At 52.0% G+C, this 16,581-nt stretch overlaps 7 protein-coding genes across 7 annotated transcripts; 3 read left to right on the top strand and 4 right to left on the bottom strand.

Annotated features, from left to right (window-relative positions):
* Positions 1-522: 522 nt before the first annotated feature.
* On the bottom strand, positions 523-1,861 carry N7510_011648 (uncharacterized protein; the record flags this gene model as incomplete). Its single annotated transcript, XM_056983572.1, has 3 exons — positions 523-1,246; positions 1,300-1,763; positions 1,829-1,861. The coding sequence occupies 3 exons, from the start codon at positions 1,859-1,861 to the stop codon at positions 523-525; spliced, it is 1,221 nt and encodes a 406-aa protein (XP_056829066.1).
* A 317-nt stretch (positions 1,862-2,178) lies between these two features.
* Positions 2,179-3,612, bottom strand: N7510_011647 (uncharacterized protein; the record flags this gene model as incomplete). Its single annotated transcript, XM_056983571.1, has 3 exons — positions 2,179-2,679; positions 2,773-3,088; positions 3,146-3,612. 3 exons carry the CDS (start codon positions 3,610-3,612, stop codon positions 2,179-2,181), a joined length of 1,284 nt encoding a protein of 427 aa, XP_056829065.1.
* Positions 3,613-4,573: 961 nt separating this feature from the next.
* N7510_011646 (Zn(II)2Cys6 transcription factor) lies at positions 4,574-6,322 on the bottom strand (the record flags this gene model as incomplete). The annotated part of the gene is made up of 4 exons (XM_056983570.1): positions 4,574-5,380; positions 5,436-5,579; positions 5,632-6,210; positions 6,266-6,322. 4 exons carry the CDS (start codon positions 6,320-6,322, stop codon positions 4,574-4,576), a joined length of 1,587 nt encoding a protein of 528 aa, XP_056829064.1.
* An 811-nt stretch (positions 6,323-7,133) lies between these two features.
* Positions 7,134-10,497, top strand: N7510_011645 (putative ATP-dependent permease ADP1; the record flags this gene model as incomplete). Its single annotated transcript, XM_056983569.1, has 3 exons — positions 7,134-8,747; positions 8,798-10,210; positions 10,261-10,497. 3 exons carry the CDS (start codon positions 7,134-7,136, stop codon positions 10,495-10,497), a joined length of 3,264 nt encoding a protein of 1,087 aa, XP_056829063.1.
* A 694-nt stretch (positions 10,498-11,191) lies between these two features.
* N7510_011644 (cornichon family protein) lies at positions 11,192-11,804 on the top strand (the record flags this gene model as incomplete). Its single annotated transcript, XM_056983568.1, has 3 exons — positions 11,192-11,279; positions 11,334-11,638; positions 11,715-11,804. The coding sequence occupies 3 exons, from the start codon at positions 11,192-11,194 to the stop codon at positions 11,802-11,804; spliced, it is 483 nt and encodes a 160-aa protein (XP_056829062.1).
* Positions 11,805-12,472: 668 nt separating this feature from the next.
* N7510_011643 (WD40 repeat domain-containing protein) lies at positions 12,473-14,302 on the top strand (the record flags this gene model as incomplete). Its single annotated transcript, XM_056983567.1, has 1 exon — positions 12,473-14,302. One exon carries the CDS (start codon positions 12,473-12,475, stop codon positions 14,300-14,302), a length of 1,830 nt encoding a protein of 609 aa, XP_056829061.1.
* A 234-nt stretch (positions 14,303-14,536) lies between these two features.
* bna4 (kynurenine 3-monooxygenase) lies at positions 14,537-16,344 on the bottom strand (the record flags this gene model as incomplete). Its single annotated transcript, XM_056983566.1, has 3 exons — positions 14,537-15,739; positions 15,792-16,006; positions 16,224-16,344. 3 exons carry the CDS (start codon positions 16,342-16,344, stop codon positions 14,537-14,539), a joined length of 1,539 nt encoding a protein of 512 aa, XP_056829060.1.
* Between the last annotated feature and the right edge of the window lie 237 nt (positions 16,345-16,581).

Raw genomic sequence — 16,581 nt, 5'->3', positions numbered from 1 at the left:
TACTTAAAGGGAATCCAAGGCGAGTAGTGAGTGAGATGAGGGTGGATCTGGAGGGCCTGAGACATGCCTCGGCATCTGCCTAATCCGGCAGAATCGGACCAGCCGGACGCCGGGATGGTGGATAACACTACATGTACTGTTCATAAGCAATAATTAGCCACCTGAATAACTCCTGACAATCTGTCCAATCATCATAATCATGTCATTTTGTTGCACTTTCTCATACATTCTTATTGTTGTAATATGGCGGTTTGCATGAGATCCCTCGGGACGGCTTCTTCACATGGGTTCGGCTTATTATGATGAGGTTGATCAGCGCTATGGCTAGTTGGGGTTGTACGCGCCGGCATGATTAGTTAATTAACCAGGGCGAGACTAAATAATCAACAGTGAACGAGTGCAGCAACCCCAGATTCTCAGTATGGCGGACGGGGAGATCCACCGGAGTGTACTTCGCACGGAGTAAAAGAGAGTATGTTTCAGACAATAAATAATGTCGATTTATTATTCTAATTTTTGTATTTACTTCTTCTTCAATAATGGCACATCTTCATACCCATCCTCCATAAACGCCTTCAAAGCCTCCAGGCCTTGCTCCAACACCTCCGTCTCAGGCACATACCCAATGCGCACGTAGCCCGGAAAGTCCTCGCCACCACCAAAACAGGCGCTGCCCGGCACGAACATCACCCCAGTACGGTCCAACAGCATCTCACAGAAAGCGACATCATCCACGGGCTTGCCCATCTTCGTGAAGCGGACAAACGCAGTCGTCCCAGCCCGCGGCTTGACCCATTCACATGCCCACCGGTGGGACTCGATAAACTTCTCCAGGAGAGCCAGGTTCGTCCGGGCCAGATCAATATTCCTGCGCAGAAGATTGTGGATGCATGTCGGCGCGAGCGCATAGCTAGCCACTGCGTCGTCGATCTGGCCGACTGAGATGGTGGTGTAGTCGCGGGCGGAAGCGCAGGCTTCGATGATCGTTGGATCGCGCGAGGCGATCCAGCCAACCCGCAAACCGGCTAAGCTGTACGCTTTGGAAACGGATCCGGTGACCACGGTGCGCTCGTAGCCAAGCGACAGGAGAGATGGAGGGAACTCCTTGTCCATGGGAGTGATGTTGTGGAAGAGGGGTCTGTAGACCTCATCGGCAAAGAGGGTGATAGACTTCTCGCGCGCTAAGTCCACTAGCTCCTCGAGGGTGCTGTGAGGAATGATGGCACCCGTCGGATTCTGCGGATTGCTTCATTTTCTGTCAGGAATGGATATATATCTCGGAGGGGCAATTGTGCATACTTGATGATGATCAGTTTCGTGTTGGGCCGAATCAGCTTTTCCAATTCCTTGATATCCAGCTGCCACCCATTGCCCGCATCCGACTTCCACAGACTCACCTCCGCGCCCAGCGACGTGGGCACCGAGTAGAGCTGCTGGTACGTGGGGTAGTGGCAGATGACATGGTCTCCCGGGCCGACCAAGGTATAGAGCAGCATAAAATTGGCCTGGATGGCCCCGGCCGTGATCAGGATATTATCCTTGGGTAAAGGCGTTGGCGTCTTGACCGAGTACAGGTTTGCCAAGGTGCCGCGCAGTTCATCGGATCCACGAATCGCACCGTAGGTGAGTTTCGTGGAGTGCAGGCGGGTCAAGGGGTTGGAGTCCTTGTCTTCAGATAATTCGCGGAGATCATCCACGGAGATGGAGGCGCAGCAGGTCTCGGCGGTGTTGTACTTGGCGATGGTCTCATACTTGTCCATCCACTGCGGGCAGTCAGGAACCAGAATCAATGCGGGGACAGAATCAGAAACTGCTGGGCCAAGCGTACCTGTTCGACCGCGAAGGCCTCGATCTTGACCATGGCTACGGTGGGAGCTACCAATAATGGTCTGACTGCCTGACCTGGGTCTGTCTTGATTCTCGCTCCGTCGAGTCAACTCCAGTGGGAGAAGACATCACGTGGTCCCCCCGCATTGAAATTGGGAGATCGGAATCTCCTTTCGGATTTAATTGTTCGCTCCACTACTAGTTTTACAAAGCAACACTCTTTTGGTCTTACAAAATGAATACGGCCAAGAGAACTACATCATAGTAGAGTAGTCTATGATTCTAATAGGATAGTAGTAGATATGGTGAAATTCAATGATCCCGGGCTGAAACGTGGCAACCTGAAGTCAGTTATTGTACATTGACCAAGGTCACTACATTTCTTCGATTGCCATCATGTTTCTCGGCCGATGCCATCGCCATTTTAGCAGCCGCGAGCTCCTCCTCAGTGGGCAGGTTTACAACCATGAGATAAAGGACATCTTTCAATATCTTTCTGGGCATCATGCCTGCTCCTTGAATCTGGGTCTGCAACTGTTCTCGCTGGAGCTGGAACTGTTGCTCATAGAGTGCGATGGTCTCGCGTGCCTGCAGGTCTGAGTAGCCCATAGCTTGGAACTGGCTATGGAGCAGCTCTAGCTGGCAACTCTGTTGCTCTTGAAGAAATGCTTCCTGCTGTTGAAGTATACTTTTAGTATCTTCCATGGTCTTTTTGGGGTCCCGTGTAAGGTGACCGCCCGATACTAAGCCAAGAAGACCTCCATTAGTGGCTGGGTGGTTAGGATCGAGGAATCGATTTTCGAATCTGGATTCCGGGGCTGTAGATAGGGTGTCATGATTGCTTTCAGCAGCCTGTCACGATTTTGTATTAGAAGCATCCTTATTGAGAGGTTGAAGGTGACTTGCATATCTTGCTCGGGCACGTTTGTCGAAGTAATCATTCACCTTGTTCCAAGGCTTGTCTTTCTTTTTCATGCAGGCGCCCTCATCTTCTTCCGAAAATATTAGGGGTGCAACTTCTGATGGCAAATTTTGCTCTCCTTCGGTAGAGGTTGAGAATGGATTGCGCAAGTTTTTTGCGAACTTTTGCGGCCACTTCCTGCGTGGCACAGTGGACTCTCTACTGGAAGATGGTACCTCTATCGTGGTATTGATATCTTCTTGCTGTTTCTGTGGGAGAGGGTTGTAGGTCACAATCAGACAATAGAGTCCTCGAGGACAGAACAGTTCTCGATTCGCCTGGTCGAGAAAGGTATTCACTCTGGCCAAGCAGTATTAGACAAAGGGCATTGGAGAAATGCATCTAAAATAGACTTACTTCCATCTGATTTGTGCTTTTGCTGCAACTACTGATACAATTTGCACTGCCGCTGTCGCGCCCATGGAAATCTGATTTGGAACGAAAGAAGCGCCAAATGCGGCAACTTGTACCGCAGCAATCCATTTAGAGACTTGGATCGCTTTGTTTAGAGTGTGGATAAATTCGTGAAAGTGTTCTTGGTTGATGCCACACTGGGATAATATCGGAGCATAAGCCTTCATAAACCCTCGCTGCTTGTTTCCGGGTCGTCGTTGAGGAATAACGACAGGGTAGACAATCCCCCGAGCAGCAGGATCCATTGAAATCCCGGAATTGTTTTCCATGAACGAAGCGATTGCCGAGTCAGCTTCTTCTTCTCTTATGGCATCAATCGGCATGCCATCTTCCTCACCAACAGAGTTCATGGACATATTGAGTTCGAGTGGATCTTTTTGCTTGAGAGGTTGGGGAGAGCCAGGGGCCATTATTGATGGTGGTATGAGATTGTATCGTTAGGAGCCAGTCGCGGGACTGTTCCTTTATATGCTAGATATATTTTTGAGCTGAACAACCGCTGTAGGTAGCAATGTCTCCATCGGGAAGATCGACACTCTTATCCGAGGCGGAAAACGAGACATGGCCAACGAGGACTGCCATCCATTGCTAATTTCAGGCTCAAGGGAGACTTGACGTAATTCTTTTCTATATATATTCCCCTTCCTGGGGCTTAGTGTACTGGGTATTCCACAGATCTATGTCCTTTCAAGCCCTCGTTCGCGGGACTTACTGTAATGGGTTTAGCGTTCCGCACGATAAACTTCGACCTGGGGGCCGAAACTAGGCTCTCCCTCGGTTCCAGCGAAGGCCCGACCTGCTCAGCCTTGCGCACGGAGCCTTCCCGATATTAGTCTGCTGAACTGCTGAACCGCCGACATACTGCTCGCCTAGCCCTCATGTCTCCCTCCCCCTTTCCTAGGCAAGTTTTATGAATTGTTTTCATCCGCACTGTTTTGGGACCATTAACAAAACCGTTACATATCCATCCTCATTTAATGTCGCTGTGGAACCTTGTTCTGGTTATTCGGCTACTTTCCAAGCCCACACATACAGCGATAACCATTTCAATGACCAGGGCATGCAGATTAAAATCAAATGCTGGCCACTACGCTCGAGCTCCCATCTGTCAAGAGGTATCGGCGCTAAATGGCAGGGAAATCTACTCCCTCGGCCTATACTTTCCGGCTTGATATTCGACCGCATGTTCTGCAACTGATAGTTTTGATGGCGGATTCACATTCCAATGCTGTTGTACCAGTTGGACAAATTATTATCCTCAGTGAAATCTGATTTCAAAGACTACAGAAATATTTTCGCCTTACATCTTTATAGCCATGGCGATATAATCTCCTAAATGATCTTGGTCTTCACAATCTGGTAGACTGACTTTCATGCTTGAAAAGGATCGAATCTATCTGCCCAGCTATACTGTCCACATAAAACGGGTAAGAATCGCTGAAGGACAAGAGCTTGGTGTATTCCCATAACACGTGCAATTATATGAAAGCATTCAAAAACCCACTCCGAAAGCGAAGAAGGGTGATCCTCAACGACCACGGCAAAGGAAAGCGGAAACAGAAGTACAAAGCCTCCAGCTGAACTTTTTACAGTTGAAGACTCTGGCTTGGACACACACTGGTCCAGCACGCCGAGAATATGAGGAGCACTATAACAGATTTCATCCGCAAGTTGGCGCATTTGCTTACGCGTTCCGGAACATTTCATCTGTGCCTCTTTGATGGGGCTTGAATTCCCCTCCATCGTTGCCAGTGGGCGCAATTGAGATATAATCATGTCATACACCAAAATCTGAGTGACACGGTAATTGTTCCACATCAAAGCCGAGGGCAGATCCGGATATTTGTGACAAACACCACGATGTGGGCGGAGCTTGGAGTCCGGTCCCATGTCGAATGCGTCAGATCTGACAAAAGATTCATAAGCGCAGCTCGGCGAGACGTATTTGAGCCAGCTTAAGAGCTCCGTTTGAATAAATGAGAGCTCCATCAGAATCGATTTGTCGTTACCAACCAACCCACTTGCTATTTGATAGCGGAGTTCAGCTAACCTGGCCATGAGTATAGTGAGCTGGTTTGAAGAGGTCTCAACCGGGGTGCACAAGGTTGCTGCCAGTCGTCCTGATAAGCCGACAATGGTCGGAGGAACGGGAACTTGGCGGTATATACAGCCAAGGGTCTGCAGAAAAGTGAAGTCAGATATAATCCAAACCAAGATTACACGGGCAAGATACAATTTGATCTCTCCAGGCTCTAAAAGTCGTCAGACACGGAGTATTGATCAAACCATCTATACCGCGCATTTCCAATAGCCTGACACAGCCATTGATGTGCTGTAACCAATTTTCAATTGACTTCTGTCCGTGGCCAGTGACGACCTAGTGCTATCAATGAGCTTCAAGACAATACATATCTCGAGAACGGACCCACCTCAAATATGGACAGCAAAAAAATAGCAACAAGCGTGGAATCTTCTTTCCACTGATGAACATCGGAAATGGCGGCATTTGTTAACCGAAGCGACTCAGAATAGTCAGATCTGGCCGATTGTATCAAGGAGCCCATATTGTCGATATTTCCAACAGTGGCCTTTCCAACAGCGGTCACACCTGCTAACAACGCTCTTTCGCCTAAGGGGGCTTTCACACTGTCGACACGGTAATCAAATGAACCACGGATTAAGGCTAGAGTGCCAATCCAAGTGTAAGTTTTGAAAAAATAGCATGAGGCTTGATGTTCGGCATCGATGACAAGAGAATCAATTGGCAATAAGAAAAAATTCCTCCATCTCTCACTCGATTGTCTAGTGATATGGGTTTTTAATGACTCGTCGATGAGTGACTTTTGGGTTCTTCGAGATGTAGACGGGGCCCCGTGAGCACCGGCTTTTGCATGTTGGGCTACTGATTTGGTTTCATTGCGGAACTGAAGCTCATTCAGGTCTCGGTATCCTGGGCAACTTCGGGCTGATTTAATACAACGAGCACACTGGGGTTGCTGAAGGTCACACTATTATGACCTAAGTACAAGGAGAGTATGAGCGACGCCACATGTGAGGACCTACTTTGATTTTCCTTGTTCGGCATTCACCGCAACCTTGGCTGAACTTCCGGAAAGACATGATTGTCATCCAAGATCGAATGTATCCAAAGTGTCTATGATGAGGGGCTTTCAGGGTTAATTGTCAGCAACTAGCTTGTGTATTGGAAGGGGGCGGGGGGCAGCCCGTCTAACCATAAGCTGACTACGCGCAAGTGTACATGAGATCACGTGGTCCACGTGGGGGTAGTGCTCCAAGACCTTGTAGTAGTCCGCACAGTGAGTGCACAGAGTATTTCTCGATATGAAAAACCGCCCACGGGTTTGCTTTGTATATAGACTCGAGTCGACTATAGTTGTTGTTAATATTGATCATTCATCCCGACGACGCTATTCGCCTCTATGTATACTTGCCGACCCTCACATGCTCCCATGAACCGAATATCTTGCTCCCGAGAACCAGACACGTGTTCCGAGGAAACCCATCTATCATTCTACTGTACTCGTCAGCTGCATTATGTTGGCTTGTCTTGGATCCCTACGACGATACTGTACTGTGAAAGTGGCCTCGAATGGCAGGTCCTCACCGCTCTAGCTAAGCGGTGAGGGCCTGCCATTGGGGAGGCGGGTGTTATGATGTGCCTGATCGGCCAACCCTGCTTCTCCGCCCGCGTCATCGTCTCACTCCTTATCTTCCCAACCCTCTCTCTCTTGACTACCACACGGTTGAAAACCAATCCTATACTCCATTCATTCTATCTCTCCGCCAAGCGGATGCTCGCTCCTCGCCTGGCTTGAGTCTCTGGTCACCCCCCGCATTCTCCTCCTGCCGGTACCTCGGTTGACCAGCCACCGGCGCTGGCCCGATCTGCTTTCGGTCGTAACCCCCCAACATGCGATCGACATCAACACTCACGATCTTGCTGGCTTGCTTGTCAGCATCTGTGACGGCATGGAGTGACTTCGACTACGACTCGGATCTCTTCCCTCGATCCCTGTCGACCCTCGACGACCGACCACCGGACTGCCCTCCTTGTTTTAACTGCCAACTTGACGCCTTTAACTGTACTCACTTTGCCCAATGCAACACCTTCAATGGGAAATGCTCCTGCCCGCCAGGATTCGGAGGAGATGACTGCTCGACGCCCGTCTGCGGCTCGCTGGCCGATGGTGATAACCGCCCGGTGCGGACGACCAAGTCCTGCGATTGCAAGGATGGCTGGGAAGGTATCAACTGTAACGTCTGTGCCACAGACAGTGCCTGCGATGCGATGATGCCGGAAGGCCAGGGTGGTACATGTTACAAACAGGGCGTCACCGTCAAGGAGAACTACCAGATGTGCGATGTGACCAACCGCAAGATCATAGATCAGCTGGACGGCCGGAAACCTCAAGTGACATTCTCCTGCGCAGCGAAAGACAAAACCTGCAACTTTCAGTTCTGGGTCGGCCAGAAGGAATCGTTCTACTGTGGCCTGGATACTTGCGAATGGGACATGAAGAGCGATTATGCTAGCAACAAGACACACTACAAGTGTGAGAATGCGGCGTGCAAGTGTATTCCCGGCCGCTTTCTCTGCGGTGAGAACGGGTCCATCAATCTGGATGACTTTCTGGACCAGACCATCAAAGGTCCAGCCACATTTTCAACAGACTCGACCGCAGATCGTACCAAAAGTATCTTCTCGGAGCCGGAGATGGACAAGCTGATTAGTGCTGTCTTTGGAGATCCGGCCATCTATCTGGCCTGCAATGCGGGAGAATGCCTGTACAAAACCGACGTCCCCGGCTACGAGCGGCCTGTCAAGAAGATCAACACGCCACTGATCGCTGGAGTGATTGCGGGATGTGCGCTTTTCGTCGTTGCGGTCATCCTGATCGTTTGGTATCTGTCCCGTCGTGCGGCGCGCCGTGGCTACGTTCGCCTATCTCTTTCGGATGATTCAGATGATGAAGCCGCCAAGCTCCTTGCTGAGCATCGACCAGCGGCTTTATACTGGGATAATGTCTCCTACTACTTGAATGGCAAAGAGATTCTCGCAGGTGTTCAGGGTGCCTCTACGCCAGGTCAGATCACGGCCATCATGGGAGCATCTGGTGCGGGGAAAACGACTTTCCTGGATATCCTGGCGAGAAAGAACAAGCGAGGCGCCGTTGCAGGTGACTTCTACGTCAATGGCGAGAAGATGAGTGACCATGATTTCAAGAGTATGATCGGATTCGTCGATCAGGAGGACACCATGCTGCCCACTCTGACGGTTCACGAAACGATTTTGACCAGTGCTTTGCTGAGGCTCCCTCGAGACATGAGTCAGGCGGCCAAGGAGCAACGAGTCTTCGAGGTCGAGAAGCAACTTGGCATCTATCACATCAAGGACCAATTGATTGGGTCAGAAGAGGGCAAGGGCCGTGGCATCTCGGGTGGAGAAAAGCGCCGGGTGGGCATTGCTTGTGAGCTAGTCACCAGCCCTAGTATTCTTTTCTTGGATGAACCCACGAGTGGACTGGTAAGTCAAGACCCCCTTGTTGGCGGATTCGGTTTAACTGAGAATGATAGGACGCCTACAATGCTTTCAATGTGGTTGAATGTCTAGTGACATTGGCCAAGACGTATAACCGCACGGTCATCTTTACCATTCATCAGCCCCGATCCAACATCGTTGCGCTCTTTGATCGGCTTGTGCTTCTCGCCCAGGGCCGTACTGTATACTCCGGACCATTCTCAACGTGCCAGCAGTACTTCGATCACGCTGGGTACTCGTGCCCGGCGGGTTTCAACATTGCCGATTATTTGGTCGACCTTACTATGCACGCCGGTAACGCGCGTTCGTATACGGATGAAATGGAATCACCCGGGAATGGTCGCGCCCGTTTAACAAAGACTCCTTCGAGCAGCCTCAGGGCTGTCAAATCCGTTGCCAGTGCATCCAATGCCAGCATCGACGAATTTTCTAGTGGCACGACAGAGCCCACTCGAAGACCCAAGAACAAACGGCGGGTATCCCTGAAACAGCAACAAGATCGTCAACTCTATTCACGCAGGAAAGACAATGAGCAAACCCCCTCCACTCCCAAGACAGATGAGGAAGATGCCGCGCTGGACGTGGCGGAAAATACCCAGCAATGGTTGCGTCTTTCTCGTCAACAAGGCAGCGTGCCGCCTCAGATCCTTGACGACCCAGATCAGTTACCTCCCCCAGCACCCGGCCAGACGGACCTGGACATTTTGGTGGCCGGCTATGCGAACTCTTACGTGTCTCGCTCAGTGCATGATGAGATTGTGAATGCGGTGCAAGGCGCCCAGGCTGCAAATGGCTCAGCTAACTCGGATGCGATGTCTGGCTCGTCCCAGCCAAAGAGCTATGCCCGCATCGGATTGATGCGGCAGTTCATCATTTTGTCCCAGCGTACATGGCGCAACCTCTACCGCAACCCGATGCTGATGCTCACCCACTACGCCATCTCGATCCTGCTGGCGGTTCTCTCCGGATACCTCTTCTACGGCTTGACCGACGACATCAAAGGTTTCCAGAACCGCCTCGGTCTTTTCTTCTTCATCCTGGCCTTGTTCGGGTTCAGTACCCTGACCAGTCTCACGGTGTTTTCCACGGAGCGGCTCTTGTTCGTACGCGAACGTGCCAATGGCTACTATCATCCGATCACGTATTTTGCAGCCAAGGTCGTGTTCGACGTGGTGCCGCTGAGACTGATCCCTCCCATCATCATGGGAATGATTGTGTATCCGATGACCGGCCTGATTCCCGCATGGCCCGAGTTTTTCCGGTTCCTGCTGGTCTTGGTTCTGTTTAACTTGGCTGCCGCCAACATCTGCCTGTTCATTGGCATTGTCTTCCGGGACGGTGGCGTGGCCAACCTGATTGGCAGCTTGGTGATGCTCTTCAGCTTGCTTTTTGCTGGTCTGCTGCTGAACCACGATGCTATCCCCAGCTCCGCTCTGTGGCTACAAACGGTAAGTCCTCTTTCTGTGACGTTCACACTCATACTGATTTTTTTGTCCAGCTGTCCATCTTCCACTATGGTTTCGAGGCCCTGATCGTCAACGAGGTGACCTTCCTCACTCTGATTGACCACAAGTACGGGCTGGACATTGAAGTTCCCGGCGCGTCCATTCTAAGTGCCTTTGGCTTCGACACCTTGGCGTTGTGGGGCGATGTCATCGGCCTCGCGGTGATCTCGGGGGCGTTCATTATCATTGCATATGCTGCGATGCATTTCCTGCTTGTTGAGAAGCGGTGAATGAGCAGCTATGGAGGATTTGCGACTGGAAACTATGTATTTAGGAAACCATATATTTAGCGTTCTCCGAGCATATATTGAGTCGTGTACATTTCTCGGGATCTATCTATCCCTGACTCTCTTTTCCACGTGATCAGCGTCATGCTTCGTGGCTCATCTTATGAATTATTTCTCTGCTACATATCCTCTTTGCCTAGTTATCTTCCTCCCTTTTCTTTATCTCTCTAGACTAATTCCTGTTAGTCCCGGGTATATTCTGCCCCTCCCCCAGTGTCCGTGCAGCAGCCCGACCGCCGACCCGTTCAGGCTTGGGTTCGACGACTAGACCTTCGCTAACTCAGCACCAGCTCGGTCCCGATCCACCACCACCACCACAGCTTATCCTCATCCTCCTCCCAGCCCACTCCCAGCCCCTTCTTCTCTGTCCCCACCCGTTCAACTTCCTCTCCGTACCTCCTGTCGTGCGTGTGAGCTTGGGCCAACCACTACCCAAGTCTCTCTTCGATTCCTCCGTCTTCTTTGCCGCTGCCGCGCCCCCCACAAAACCTCTCCAATTCCGGCCCTCTCCAACTATTCCCTTCCGCCAACCTTGATCCTACCTCATCGGTCTTCAGACTCGGGCCTCCTTGACGTGACTCGATTGTCTTTCCTATTTCTTCCTTTTTATTAAAGACTTGCATCTACATCCACCACCATGTCCGGCGAAGCGTGGCTCTACCTGCTCGCGGTGCTTATCAATGCCGTGAATCTGTTCCTGCAGGCAAGTTTCATCATAGCACGCTGTATTCGCTGCTCTTCCTGACAGCCATCTAGGTTTTCTTCACGATCATGTACAGTGATCTGGAGTGGTGAGTGGTTCCCTTCCTGCCAGCCACAGACAGAGAGAGAGAGACTGACCTGGATCCCCTTTCTGCGCAGCGACTACATCAACCCGATCGACCTGTGCAACCGCCTGAATGCCTACATCATCCCCGAAGCTGCCGTCCACGCGTTCCTGACCTTCCTCTTTGTCATCAATGGCTACTGGCTCGCGATCCTGCTGAACCTGCCTCTCCTGGCGTTCAATGCGAAGAAGATCTTCGAGAACCAGCACCTTCTGGACGCGACGGAGATTTTCCGCAAGTTGAATGTTCACAAGAAGGTGGGTTCTTTTTTTTTTTCAGAAGAGGAAATCTACTTATTTACGGGTTGCTAACTCGGGGGTTGGTTGTGTGCAGGAATCCTTCGTCAAGCTTGGTTTCCACCTCTTGATGTTCTTCTTCTACCTGTACAGCATGATCGTCGCTCTCATCCGCGACGAGAACTGACTTCGCGAAAAAACCGAAACCGCCATGCGCCATGGTCGTCCCGTCTAGCTCATCGCTAGTCATGCTGCGGTGCGGTGCGATGCGATATACTAATGCGGTTATACCCCTATGCAAGTCGACTATCACGAAGAACGAATGGTATGACGCGCTCTCGAATTCAGTCTTGCGATAGACGGTGCGGTTGGCGTGGGTAATAATGGAGGTTGTCGTGTGTAGCTATCTGTCTCTCTCTTGGAGGGAGGGTGTTCCGGAACATGAGAAGATGATGTGATTGTGTGTTGGACCCAGTGTGGCCCAAATAATCTCTTCTGTCTGTAATTGTTTCTTGCTGTTTGAAGCTGGTTTCTTTGTTCCTTTTTTTATCTTTCTGTGTTGATCTTGCTGTCTTTCGGCCTGTGAGTTGTATATACCTCCTGCGCGGTCTGGCAATGAAGAGTACGATACCCAACTGGCAACTAACTTGTAATTTTCCCATGTAGATCTGAAGTGAAGTAGATTCAAGAAATCTGCTCGAGTGAAAAAAAGGGACAGTGCTACTGAGCGGTTGTATTCTTCATCTCGGGAGCCTCCCGTCGCCCGTAAAATTCCTCCTTCAGACAACCATCTCCACCAACACCTCTCTCCATTACTCGTGGGCATATATTATTCTCCCATAATAATATCCCACAATGTCATCATTACTAGGCGCTGGATATGACTCCAGCGACGATGACAATACCACATCTACCCACACACCGGCGACGACCGCAACCAAGGTCGTCGCTGCGCCAGAAGTGAATACAGAGGTTTGGTTCCCGGCCTCCTGCTCTGCGCAGGAGCTTCATTCGACCCTCCAAGACGAACCGATAAGACTAACGACTCTACAGGATCACGCGCACATGCAAATGACACTCGCCAACACCTCCTCGCAAGCCCTCACCTACAACGCCACGTATGATGACCTAATGCGACCATCGCAAGGGCCCGTCAATCCCTTCAAACCAGCCGGCGCCAGCAATGGCATCAAGCGCAAGAACGTCCCCACCGGCTTTGCGGAGGAGGCGGCTATCAGCGAGGCGACGTTCTCCGCGCAACATCGCACGTTCCAGAGTCTCGGGTACACGCGAAACCCTACCGCACCGGATCAGTTTGTCGGCGATATTCAGAGTGCGGCGCAGTTTGGCGGCCGCGATGTGGTCCAGATGAAGCCGACCAAGGAGGCCTCAGCGAAGTGGCGTGCGAAACGGCAAAAGAAAGGCGACTCCGGCGTTGTCGAGGGTGACGGTGCTTATCTGGGCCCGTGGGCGAAGTATACGAATCAGGAGCAATATGATGAGGTGGAGGTTGGGGACGGAGAGGAGCACGAGCTTGCCAGCGATGAGGAGTGGGTTGAGGAAGATGAGACGCTGACTTCCGGTGCCCCAATGCCTGCTATGAGCAAGGCCGCAACTGAGTACGAGGGCGATCTAACCAGCGTGGAAAGAACCGAGTTCCACGGCTCAGAGCAGTTCGACTACCAGGGCCGGACGTACATGCATGTGCCCCAGGACCTCGATATCGATCTGGACAAGGAAGTCGGCAGCGTCAAGAACTACGTGCCGAAGAAACTGGTGCACACTTGGAAGTCTCATACGAAGCCCATTACTTCTCTGCGGTTCTTCCCTAAATCAGGCCATCTGCTCCTTTCCGCGGCGGCCGACGGCAAAGCCAAGATCTGGGATGTGTACCATCAGCGAGAGCTGCTGCGCACGTTCTCGGGCCATAACAAGGCCATCACGGACACGGACTTCCACCCGTCAGGGAAAACATTCCTCACAGCTTCGTATGACCGACAGATCAAGCTCTGGGATACCGAGTACGGGAAGTGTTTGGGTCGATTCTCGACCGGCAAGACGCCGCATGTCATCCGGTTCAACCCCGGTCCTGAACACTCACACGAGTTCCTGGCCGGTATGTCTGACAAGAAGATCGTGCAGTTCGACACGCGATCCGGCGAGCTGGTCCAAGAATACGACCACCATCTGGCCGCGATCAACACGCTCACCTTTGTCGACGACAACCGACGCTTCATCTCCACATCGGACGACAAGTCCCTCCGCGCATGGGAATACGGCATCCCCGTACCAATCAAGTTCATCGCCGAGCCATATATGTTTGCACTCACGCGCGCAGCAGCGCATCCGAATGGCAAATACGTCGCCTTCCAGTCTGGCGACAACCAGATCGTCGTGTACGGCGCGACAGACAAGTTCCGCCAGAACCGCAAGAAGAGTTTCCGCGGCCACAACAATGCCGGCTACGCGATTGATCTTAAAATCTCGCCGGATGGCCAGTTCCTTGTTTCGGGTGATGGGGGTGGGTTCGTCTGTTTCTGGGATTGGAAGACGGGGAAGATGTATCATAAGATGATGGCTGGTGGGAAGGAGGGTGGTGCTGTCACTTGTTTGGACTGGCATCCGCAAGAGACATCCAAGCTTGTCACTGGTGGATTGGATTCGACCATCAAATACTGGGATTAGAGGGTTTAGGAAGGAACTGTATAGTCTATCAATCCATGGCCCTATTCTTCAATGTCGGTGTTGATGTACTTCCCGCCAACATTTATTTGGGATGCAATGGTTTCTACAGAAAGTGCCGACATTGTGTAACAATGAGTGAAGTCGATTCTATAGTTCTGACCAAGAAGGGAATCAAAAATAACCTATACATGTCCTCCATATCCAAGATCCCACAACCAGAACACATCTCTACCGTTATGAAATCGGTCGAAACACCCGAACCCAAAGAGACGCAAGATGGTGCAAAGAATGCCTAATCAAACACACCGGCGAGAAGTACCGCGGATACTTCCACATCAGCACAGAGACTGCTCCCAGACCAGTAATAAGCAGCGAGCTCAGCCCCCACCCCAGCACCGAGCTCTGCCGCTGCACAGCCTGAATAACATCGGAATAGCGCTGGTTACTAAACGAGACACGCGCATACTGCGTCTGCCAGCCCACAGACGGAAAATATCGATCTACAGACTCCTCAACCGACTTGCGCAGCCTGTACAGCGGCGACTTGACACCCCAGCGCATCTCGAGGTAATTCTGCTTGGACAGGTCGTTGATGGCGTATGTATCCGCGCAGCGCTGGTCCGTGTATGCCTGAAACGCAGCGAGGCGGTGGAGGGCTCGAGTGTGCGCATCTGTCTGTGGGTCGTAGACGCCGCAAGAGTCGAGCATCTCAAACAGCACCCGGACGTCTTCGAGGCCTGCGTTCAGGCCCTGGCCGTAGAAGGGCAGGACGGCGTGCGCGGCATCGCCGAGGATAGCGACGCTGGCGCCGAAATGGTGCGGGCTACACTTTATGCTGATGAGCGGGAGGTGCGGGTTCAGGTTGAACTGCTCGCTCAGAGCGTCGGGATCAATGAGTTCGGGGCACACGCCTGGGAAGTGCAGGTCGAAGAATGCCTGCAACGAGTGCGGGTTCATTTCCAACGCGGCATATTGCGCCGACGGCGCAAAGAGCGTGCATGTAAATGATTTGTCGGGCGAGGGGAGCGCAATGAACATGAACTCTCGTCCCGGCCAGATGTGCAGATGGTTCGGCGAGATGCGGAACTCGCCCTCGGGGGACGGCGGGATACGGAACTCGCACCACAGCGTGTCGATGTACTCCTGCTGGTAGTCGACACGGGCGAATTTCATCATGTGGAAGCGGGAGGCGGAGTGGGCGCCGTCTGCGCCGAGGAGGTAGTCGAAGGAGACCTCTATCTCGGGGACGCGGCCTGCGATTCCTGCGGCATTGGCTTGTGGTGTGTCGCCTGGGATGCGCCGCTCGAACCAGGCTTTGTTGGTGCGGAAGTCCGCGCCTGTGAGCTTGTGGTTGAAGTAGAGCTTGACGTTGGGGGTTTTTTCGAGCTCGTCGAGGAGGGCGTTGTTCAACGTGCCTCGGTCGACTGCGTTGATGGCCTGGGCAGAGGGTTAGCCGTGTTTTTTCTTCCTCCCGCGTTTAGAGACCTACTCGGCCATGAACATCATAGGCCTGCGCAGCCTCCCAGAGCTGTCCTCGGTCGCGGCCGTGGATCATTCGCCCGTGCATGGGAATGGTATCACGGAGGACATTGTCGATGAGCTCACTCCGGTGCGACTGTTTCATGGAGTTGATGCCGCGCTCGGAGAGAGCCAAGTTGATGGACTTGGTGAAATTCAATGGCACCGTCGTTGGGTCCCGGAGATCTACCGATTGACCATTATTCCTCTGGCTTCGATATTTCCAGGCATAGCGGGTAAACAGCAACAATGGGGAGGTGGGTCATCTTCCTCGTCGGGTACATGAATATCAATTCTTCTCCGAGAAGATCACAGTAAACATTCAGACAAGAGAAAGGAGTATTTCAATGTCGACTGGCAGGGGCTCAAGTGAACGTCACACGAGTCAAAAGTGGCAACGTACCTCCACGCAGCTCGTATACTTCGACCTCGTCACCTCTGGACGCAGCATACAATGCAGCCAGGGCACCTACAGGCCCAGCACCGACTACGACGACCTTCTGGCCGGATGGAAGAGCGGCCATCATGGAGTACAGGCGACGAGCGCCATCGGGATGAGTCGTAGCGAAGAAGAAACTCACACGGTCACGTGTCTCCCAGTTGTCCGAAAAGATCGACCGGTTAAGGTGTTGACTCAGCGCGGATCAATTCACGGTAGCCTGAGGCATCGGTCCTGCCTGCTCGGGCTTAGTGGGGATCGGTTCCTCGGTCGCGGGGACAAAAAGTGAATAATTCTTGATTCTCTTCGACGATCACGATTC

Source organism: Penicillium lagena, assembly GCF_028827675.1.
Source record: "Penicillium lagena strain IBT 129212 chromosome Unknown utg000008l_segment0_segment0, whole genome shotgun sequence".
NCBI classification, from domain to species: Eukaryota; Fungi; Ascomycota; class Eurotiomycetes; order Eurotiales; family Aspergillaceae; genus Penicillium; species Penicillium lagena.
Note: the sequence above shows the minus strand (reverse complement) of the source record. Positions and strands in the feature narration are given on the sequence as shown.